The sequence below is a fragment of the Saccoglossus kowalevskii genome, chromosome 13 (genome assembly GCF_978046115.1).
Source record: "Saccoglossus kowalevskii chromosome 13, keSacKowa6.1, whole genome shotgun sequence".
NCBI classification, from domain to species: Eukaryota; Metazoa; Hemichordata; class Enteropneusta; family Harrimaniidae; genus Saccoglossus; species Saccoglossus kowalevskii.
Window position 1 is genome coordinate 10,731,295 of NC_140653.1, and position 10,260 is coordinate 10,741,554.

Genomic DNA, 10,260 nt, shown 5'->3' on the forward strand with positions numbered 1-10,260 from the left:
AATGATCTGTTATGTTAATGTGCATTGTAGACGATATATAAGCGCTATGGGTATCGGGTACCGTCATTCAGTTTTCGTCCTTGTTACGAACACTTGCTATGCAACGACACACCGCGATGTCTTCTATGCAGTATATACTCATATTCCAAGTCACAGTAGTCTTCGCATTTGATTTTCTGGTAGCACAGAATACAAACAATATGTATCCTGAAGAGATACTCATTCATTGCGACCAAGATTCGCCGGGCATGTCAAATCAGCAAGGTATTCCTCAGATGAAACATTATGGCGGTTCGATTGATACACTGGCAGAGGAGTTTAATCAGACTTTACAAAAACACCAGCCTGTTGCCGCGTCATATATGTTGGAACTTTACAACGCCATGCAGAACAATGACGGCAGTAATTTAAGATATGAAAAAAGGGCTATCAGAAAATCAGACACCATTAGAAGTTTTTCTACAAGGTTATTAGGTGAGTAATACAATATTATTTATAACAATGTAATCATGTGACAAAATTTATAGCGCATCCATTCGGCAAATCAAATTCCATGCGATTGAGCTTTTCTTATTTTTCCTTTCCAGGCATTACTCGCCATGAAGCAACTTCACAACTGCTGTATCGTTACGCCTTTGATGTTGGTGTTCTAAATCGTGGAGACAAACTCCGGCTTGCTGAAGTCAGATTACCGTTTCCAGATTACCACATCAAAAAGAAGGTCCGGATCACGCTTTATGAAATCATTGAAGTACGTTGCCAAGAAGACAACAACAAAACTTGCCATCAAAGGGATTCAGTTATTTCACAGAGAGTGAAGAATGTATGTTTAAAAAATAACAACGCCATGGTTTTGTTGAAAGTCACCAAACTTGTCAGACGATTGGTGAAGTCGAAGAATGTAAATTTCACCTTAGAACTCGGTATTGCATATGACAACGATGATACTTCAAAGGCAAAAATGTGGGTTATCAACAATGAAGCCATACTGGTTACATTCACACAGACACAGAAGAAGTACAAGAAATCTGACAAGAAACTATATCGCCAGGAAAAAAATATGTTTCCTCTTAATCGTGTCATACGAGCTCCCGACGAATCCAGTGGAAAACGACAGAAAAAGAGAGGAAATGGCAAGAAAAATAATAAGCTGGTTGACAGACCTGCATATCCATGTGAAAAATCTGATCTAATGGTAGACTTTGAGAAAATTGGATGGAGCGCTTGGGTTATTTTTCCAAAAACCTTTAATGCTTTTCAATGTGTTGGATCGTGTTCCAGTCGAGCGGATGGTAATCCCACTAACCATGCTATTATACAGGGCATGGTCCGCAAAGTGAGTTCAAACCACGTTCCGACTCCGAGCTGTGTTCCTGTAAAATTATCGCCCTTAAGTATGATATACTATGAACGTGGCAATATCGTTGTTAAAGAACACGAAGACATGATTGTCCAGGAGTGTGGTTGCAGATAGCATTATTCTACACATTCTTTGCTTTGTACTATTAATAATCTACGTATGTATAAAACAAATTTATATATTATTGTGAACAGTTAATAATAATAATAATAATAATAATAATAAATATATATTAATAATAGCTTTCTATTTGTCCTCATACAACATACTCGCACTGACATTTCAATCACATATTATGATGTAAAATATACAATGAAGCAATTACGTTGCATTGCATCTTCAAATATAAGCGGTATAAGGAGAGCTAAAAACCAAACAGATATATGTCTCACATGTGCAACGGATAGCGATTCGAACTAACACGAGTTTTATTTTCTCGCAGGTGAGAACTTGTTCCGACATTGTTGGATAAGCATGACAAGGAGTTCAAGCGCCATCACTCTGTCAGTGTCGGTAAATTGAGACAGAGTCTAAATTTAGCATATTTTGCCATTTTATAGTCTGTGTTTAATTGCATGAAAAATGAACAAAATTGGCATATTGCTATGCACTTAAAAGTTAGTCATTAAAGAAAACTATAGATTAGAAACTATTATTCATTGTATCGGCGCTCGATGATGATTAATAAAAGTTGATCATTATGGTTGGACAAAATGATAGAAATAGATATTAGGCAATAGCGCCACAAGTTTCTTTACACATGTTAACGGCACGACAAATGTGTTAACTCGGTCAAGCTTTGTTGTGACAATTGTCACGTAACAAACAAACAAAAACAAACAAAAAAGACGGATAATAAACATTAATCGGTGATGGCGCTTCCACTACATAATTGGAGAACGTCAAAATATGTTATGCGGCAAGATTCAGCAAAGCGCATTGTCACTGTACACGGAAGCCCATCACTTATTTATATGAAGTCATGATAGTAATCGTTGTAAGATATTCATTTGGAGGATACTGCATGATGTAGTAATTATTCGCGCTTCCTCAGAGCAGTACCGTCTATTCACTTCCAATGCCGACGTTTTAATGGCACGACGAACGTGTAAACTTTTCACATCTTCGTAGAAACTAAGACCCCGTATATGGAGAAAAAACTGCAATTCTAGGATTGTTGATGTTGAATATGTGTGAACTATCCAACATAGATCGTATGATGGCCCTTGAACGCTGTAACAGTGGACCATCAAACGAAACAAGAATGAGTACATCGATATAGAAACTGTTATCCATTGTATTGGAGCTTGGTGATTAATAGCAGTTGATTATGATTGGACAAAATGATAGAAATAGATATCAGGTAATAGCGCCGCAAGTTTCTTTACACATGCCGACATGTTAACGGCAAGACAAATGTGTTAACTCGGTCCCGCTTTGTTGTGACAATTTTCACGTAAAAAAACAAAAAAGACGGATAATAAACATTAATCGGTGATGGCGCTTCCACTACATAATCGGAGAACGTCAAAATGTTTTTTTGCGGGAAGATTCAGCAAAGCGCCTTGCCACTGTACACAGAAGCGCATCTCTTATTGTATGAATATGTAAAGTCATAGTAATCGTTGTACATCTACCCGTGATGGCGCTTCGACTACATAATTGGAGAACGTCAAAATATGTTATGCGGCAAGATTCAGCAAAGTGCATTGTCACTGTACACGGAAGCCCATCTCTTATTTATTCCTCAGAGCAGTACCGCCTATTTACTTCCAATGCCGACATTTTAATGGCACGCCGAACGTGTAAACTTTTCACATTTTCGTAGAAACTAAGGCTGGAGGTAGACGATCAACTAGGTTAACTTCATTTGTTACACATGGGCATGAGGATCGATAGAGCTCTGGTAAGTTTAGCCGACACTAGGCGATGGATGGTACCAGTAGCAGCGCAATTTGTAAGCAATACAATAGCATAGTAACAACCATGTTTATGAATATTACCGGCGTCATGTATTGCTCAGCAGCACTAGTTAATATGTAAGGTAAAAATACGGTTGCATTGGTTTGTCGTTTATTTATCTGAATGAGTAACAACATATAATCCTGACGAAGCACTAGAAAATTGATTAGTATATTCACTGGAATTCGAACACATGGTCTTCAACTAGCCTTTATTTCAAATAACAGCCGACACGCTATCCGTTACGCCACAGCGACACATAATTCGTAGATTACAATTATTATTTAGGCAAATAATAACGCATTGTTTTAATGCACTTCTATAAAATCCATTTTAGTTGATGTGATGGGTCAGTTGTCACTACATAACACATTAAATGCCGATTCATTTAATTTCCTTTGTCGGCAGCCATGAATAATTTTATTACATTTAACACCTATAGCTCCTGAGGAGTATGTTCAATCTGACCCGACATTCTTCACGCCTTCTTTGAAATTACTGTACTCGCCGCGTGTAAATGATCTGTTATGTTAATGTGCATTGTAGACGATATATAAGCGCTATGGGTATCGGGTACCGTCATTCAGTTTTCGTTCTTGTTACGAACACTTGCTATGCAACGACACACCGCGATGTCTTATATGCAGTATATACTCATATTCCAAGTCACAGTAGTCTTCGCATTTGATTTTCTGGTAGCACAGAATACAAACAATATGTATCCTGAAGAGATACTCATTCATTGCGATCAAGATTCGCCGGGCATGTCAAAGCAGCAACGTATTTCTCAGATGAAACATTATGGCGGTTCGATTGATACACTGGCAGAGGAGTTTAATCAGACTTTACAAAAACACCAGCCTGTTGCCGCGTCATATATGTTGGAACTTTACAACGCCATGCAGAACAATGACGGCAGTAATTTAAGATATGAAAAAAGGGCTATCAGAAAATCAGACACCATTAGAAGTTTTTCTACAAGGTTATTAGGTGAGTAATACAATATTATTTATAACAATGTAATCATGTGACAAAATTTATAGCGCATCCATTCGGCAAATCAAATTCCATGCGATTGAGCTTTTCTTATTTTTCCTTTCCAGGCATTACTCGCCATGAAGCAACTTCACAACTGCTGTATCGTTACGCCTTTGATGTTGGTGTTCTAAATCGTGGAGACAAACTCCGGCTTGCTGAAGTCAGATTACCGTTTCCAGATTACCACATCAAAAAAAAGGTCCGGATCACGCTTTATGAAAACATTGAAGTACGTATTAGATATGAAATAGATATTAGGCAATAGCGCCACAAGTTTCTTTACACATGTTAACGGCACGACAAATGTGTTAACTCGGTCAAGCTTTGTTGTGACAATTGTCACGTAACAAACAAACAAAAACAAACAAAAAAGACGGATAATAAACATTAATCGGTGATGGCGCTTCCACTACATAATTGGAGAACGTCAAAATATGTTATGCGGCAATTCAAGATTCAGCAAAGCGCCTTGTCACTGTACACAGAAGCGCATCTCTTATATGTATGAATATATGAAGTCATAGTAATCGTTGTACATCCACCCGTGATGGCGCTTCGACTACATAATTGGAGAACGTCAAAATATGTTATGCGGCAAGATTCAGCAAAGCGCATTGTCACTGTACACGGAAGCCCATCTCTTATTTATATGAAGTCATGATAGTAATGGTTGTAAGATATTCATTTGGAGGATACTGCATGATGTAGTAATTATTCGCGCTTCCTAAGAGCAGTACCGTCTATTCACTTCCAATGCCGACGTTTTAATGGCACGACGAACGTGTAAACTTTTCACATCTTCGTAGAAACTAGGACCCCGTATATGGAGAAAGAACTGCAATTCTAGGATTGTTGATGTTGAATATGTGTGAACTATCCAACATAGATCGTATGATGGTCCTTGAACGCTGTAACGGTGGGTCATCAAACGAAACAAGAATGAGTACATCGATATAGAAACTGTTATCCATTGTATTGGAGCTTGGTGATTAATACCACTTGATTATGATTGGACAAAATGATAGAAATAGATATCAGGCAATAGCGCCGCAAGTTTCTTTACACATGCCGACATGTTAATGGCAAGTCAAATGTGTTAACTCGGTCCCGCTTTGTTGTGACAATTTTCACGTAAAAAAACAAAAAAGACGGATAATAAACATTAATCGGTGATGGCGCTTCCACTACATAATCGGAGAACGTCAAAATGTTTTTTTGCGGGAAGATTCAGCAAAGCGCCTTGCCACTGTACACAGAAGCGCATCTCTTATTGTATGAATATATAAAGTCATAGTAATCGTTGTACATCCACCCGTGATGGCGCTTCGACTACATAATTGGAGAACGTCAAAATATGTTATGCGGCAAGATTCAGCAAAGTGCATTGTCACTGTACACGGAAGCCCATCTCTTATTTATTCTTCAGAGCAGTACCGCCTATTTACTTCCAATGCCGACATTTTAATGGCACGCCGAACGTGTAAACTTTTCACATCTTCGTAGAATCTAAGGCTGGAGGTAGACGATCAACTAGGTTAACTTCATTTTTTACACATGGGCATAAAGATCGATAGAGCTCTGGTAAGTTTAGCCGACACTTGGCGATGGATGGTACCAGTAGCAGCGCAATTTGTAAGCAATACAATAGCCTAGTAACAACCATGTTTATGAATATTACCGGCTGGAGGTAGACGATCAACTAGGTTAACTTCATTTTTTACACATGGGCATAAGGATCGATAGAGCTCTGGTAAGTTTAGCCGACACTAGGCGATGGATGGTACCAGTAGCAGCGCAATTTGTAAGCAATACAATAGCCTAGTAACAACCATGTTTATGAATATTACCGGCTGGAGGTAGACGATCAACTAGGTTAACTTCATTTTTTACACATGGGCATAAGGATCGATAGAGCTCTGGTAAGTTTAGCCGACACTAGGCGATGGATGGTACCAGTAGCAGCGCAATTTGTAAGCAATGCAATAGCCTAGTAACAACCATGTATATGAATATTACCGGCGTCATGTATTGCTCAGCAGCACTAGTTAATATGTAAGGTAAAAATACGGTTGCATTGGTTTGTCGTTTATTTATCTGAATGAGTAACAACATATAACCCTGACGAAGCACTAGAAAATTGATTTGTATATTCACTGGGATTCGAACACATGGTCTTCAACTAGCCTTTATTTCAAATAACAGCCGACACGCTATCCGTTACGCCACAGCGACACATAATTCGTAGATTACAATTATTATTTAGGCAAATAATAACGCATTGTTTTAATGCACTTCTATAAAACCCATTGTAGTTGATGTGATGGGTCAGTTGTCACTACATAACACATTAAATGCCGATTCATTTAATTTCCTTTGTCGGCAGCCATAAATAATTATATTACATTTAACACCTATAGCTCCTGAGGAGTATGTTCAATCTGACCCGACATTCTTCGCGCCTTCTTTGAAATTACTGTACTCGCCGCGTGTAAATGATCTGTTATGTTAATGTGCATTGTAGACGATATATAAGCGCTATGGGTATCGGGTACCGTCATTCAGTTTTCGTCCTTGTTACGAACACTTGCTATGCAACGACACACCGCGATGTCTTCTATGCAGTATATACTCATATTCCAAGTCACAGTAGTCTTCGCATTTGATTTTCTGGTAGCACAGAATACAAACAATATGTATCCTGAAGAGATACTCATTCATTGCGACCAAGATTCGCCGGGCATGTCAAATCAGCAAGGTATTCCTCAGATGAAACATTATGGCGGTTCGATTGATACACTGGCAGAGGAGTTTAATCAGACTTTACAAAAACACCAGCCTGTTGCCGCGTCATATATGTTGGAACTTTACAACGCCATGCAGAACAATGACGGCAGTAATTTAAGATATGAAAAAAGGGCTATCAGAAAATCAGACACCATTAGAAGTTTTTCTACAAGGTTATTAGGTGAGTAATACAATATTATTTATAACAATGTAATCATGTGACAAAATTTATAGCGCATCCATTCGGCAAATCAAATTCCATGCGATTGAGCTTTTCTTATTTTTCCTTTCCAGGCATTACTCGCCATGAAGCAACTTCACAACTGCTGTATCGTTACGCCTTTGATGTTGGTGTTCTAAATCGTGGAGACAAACTCCGGCTTGCTGAAGTCAGATTACCGTTTCCAGATTACCACATCAAAAAGAAGGTCCGGATCACGCTTTATGAAATCATTGAAGTACGTTGCCAAGAAGACAACAACAAAACTTGCCATCAAAGGGATTCAGTTATTTCACAGAGAGTGCAGAATGTATGTTTAAAAAATAACAACGCCATGGTTTTGTTGAAAGTCACCAAACTTGTCAGACGATTGGTGAAGTCGAAGAATGTAAATTTCACCTTAGAACTCGGTATTGCATATGACAACGATGATACTTCAAAGGCAAAAATGTGGGTTATCAACAATGAAGCCATACTGGTTACATTCACACAGACACAGAAGAAGTACAAGAAATCTGACAAGAAACTATATCGCCAGGAAAAAAATATGTTTCCTCTTAATCGTGTCATACGAGCTCCCGACGAATCCAGTGGAAAACGACAGAAAAAGAGAGGAAATGGCAAGAAAAATAATAAGCTGGTTGACAGACCTGCATATCCATGTGAAAAATCTGATCTAATGGTAGACTTTGAGAAAATTGGATGGAGCGCTTGGGTTATTTTTCCAAAAACCTTTAATGCTTTTCAATGTGTTGGATCGTGTTCCAGTCGAGCGGATGGTAATCCCACTAACCATGCTATTATACAGGGCATGGTCCGCAAAGTGAGTTCAAACCACGTTCCGACTCCGAGCTGTGTTCCTGTAAAATTATCGCCCTTAAGTATGATATACTATGAACGTGGCAATATCGTTGTTAAAGAACACGAAGACATGATTGTCCAGGAGTGTGGTTGCAGATAGCATTATTCTACACATTCTTTGCTTTGTACTATTAATAATCTACGTATGTATAAAACAAATTTATATATTATTGTGAACAGTTAATAATAATAATAATAATAATAATAAATATATATTAATAATAGCTTTCTATTTGTCCTCATACAACATACTCGCACTGACATTTCAATCACATATTATGATGTAAAATATACAATGAAGCAATTACGTTGCATTGCATCTTCAAATATAAGCGGTATAAGGAGAGCTAAAAACCAAACAGATATATGTCTCACATGTGCAACGGATAGCGATTCGAACTAACACGAGTTTTATTTTCTCGCAGGTGAGAACTTGTTCCGACATTGTTGGATAAGCATGACAAGGAGTTCAAGCGCCATCACTCTGTCAGTGTCGGTAAATTGAGACAGAGTCTAAATTTAGCATATTTTGCCATTTTATAGTCTGTGTTTAATTGCATGAAAAATGAACAAAATTGGCATATTGCTATGCACTTAAAAGTTAGTCATTAAAGAAAACTATAGATTAGAAACTATTATTCATTGTATCGGCGCTCGATGATGATTAATACCAGTTGATCATTATGGTTGGACAAAATGATAGAAATAGATATTAGGCAATAGCGCCACAAGTTTCTTTACACATGTTAACGGCACGACAAATGTGTTAACTCGGTCAAGCTTTGTTGTGACAATTGTCACGTAACAAACAAACAAAAACAAACAAAAAAGACGGATAATAAACATTAATCGGTGATGGCGCTTCCACTACATAATTGGAGAACGTCAAAATATGTTATGCGGCAAGATTCAGCAAAGCGCATTGTCACTGTACACGGAAGCCCATCACTTATTTATATGAAGTCATGATAGTAATCGTTGTAAGATATTCATTTGGAGGATACTGCATGATGTAGTAATTATTCGCGCTTCCTCAGAGCAGTACCGTCTATTCACTTCCAATGCCGACGTTTTAATGGCGCGACGAACGTGTAAACTTTTCACATCTTCGTAGAAACTAAGACCCCGTATATGGAGAAAAAACTGCAATTCTAGGATTGTTGATGTTGAATATGTGTGAACTATCCAACATAGATCGTATGATGGCCCTTGAACGCTGTAACAGTGGACCATCAAACGAAACAAGAATGAGTACATCGATATAGAAACTGTTATCCATTGTATTGGAGCTTGGTGATTAATAGCAGTTGATTATGATTGGACAAAATGATAGAAATAGATATCAGGTAATAGCGCCGCAAGTTTCTTTACACATGCCGACATGTTAACGGCAAGACAAATGTGTTAACTCGGTCCCGCTTTGTTGTGTTAATTTTCACGTAAAAAAACAAAAAAGACGGATAATAAACATTAATCGGTGATGGCGCTTCCACTACATAATCGGAGAACGTCAAAATGTTTTTTTGCGGGAAGATTCAGCAAAGCGCCTTGCCACTATACACAGAAGCGCATCTCTTATTGTATGAATATGTAAAGTCATAGTAATCGTTGTACATCCACCCGTGATGGCGCTTCGACTACATAATTGGAGAACGTCAAAATATGTTATGCGGCAAGATTCAGCAAAGTGCATTGTCACTGTACACGGAAGCCCATCTCTTATTTATTCCTCAGAGCAGTACCGCCTATTTACTTCCAATGCCGACATTTTAATGGCACGCCGAACGTGTAAACTTTTCACATTTTCGTAGAAACTAAGGCTGGAGGTAGACGATCAACTAGGTTAACTTCATTTGTTACACATGGGCATAAGGATCGATAGAGCTCTGGTAAGTTTAGCCGACACTAGGCGATGGATGGTACCAGTAGCAGCGCAATTTGTAAGCAATACAATAGCATAGTAACAACCATGTTTATGAATATTACCGGCGTCATGTATTGCTCAGCAGCACTAGTTAATATGTAAGGTAAAAAT

The 10,260-nt window shown here is 38.1% G+C and overlaps 2 protein-coding genes across 2 annotated transcripts; both read left to right on the forward strand.

Moving 5' to 3' along the window:
• Window positions 1-98: 98 nt before the first annotated feature.
• On the forward strand, window positions 99-1,474 carry LOC146734989 (nodal homolog 3-A-like). Its single transcript, XM_085506711.1, has 2 exons — window positions 99-474; window positions 588-1,474. The coding sequence occupies exons 1-2, from the start codon at window positions 99-101 to the stop codon at window positions 1,472-1,474; spliced, it is 1,263 nt and encodes a 420-aa protein (XP_085362837.1).
• A 5,475-nt stretch (window positions 1,475-6,949) lies between these two features.
• Window positions 6,950-8,325, forward strand: LOC146734990 (nodal homolog 3-A-like). The gene is made up of 2 exons (XM_085506712.1): window positions 6,950-7,325; window positions 7,439-8,325. Exons 1-2 carry the CDS (start codon window positions 6,950-6,952, stop codon window positions 8,323-8,325), a joined length of 1,263 nt encoding a protein of 420 aa, XP_085362838.1.
• Window positions 8,326-10,260: the final 1,935 nt, after the last annotated feature.

Coding starts and splice junctions, on each gene's coding strand:
- LOC146734989 (XM_085506711.1), top strand. CDS start 99: ATGCAACGACACACCGCGATGTCTTCTATGCAGTATATACTCATATTC. Junction 475..587: donor TTTTTCTACAAGGTTATTAG/GTGAGTAATACA, acceptor TTTCCTTTCCAG/GCATTACTCGCCATGAAGCA.
- LOC146734990 (XM_085506712.1), top strand. CDS start 6,950: ATGCAACGACACACCGCGATGTCTTCTATGCAGTATATACTCATATTC. Junction 7,326..7,438: donor TTTTTCTACAAGGTTATTAG/GTGAGTAATACA, acceptor TTTCCTTTCCAG/GCATTACTCGCCATGAAGCA.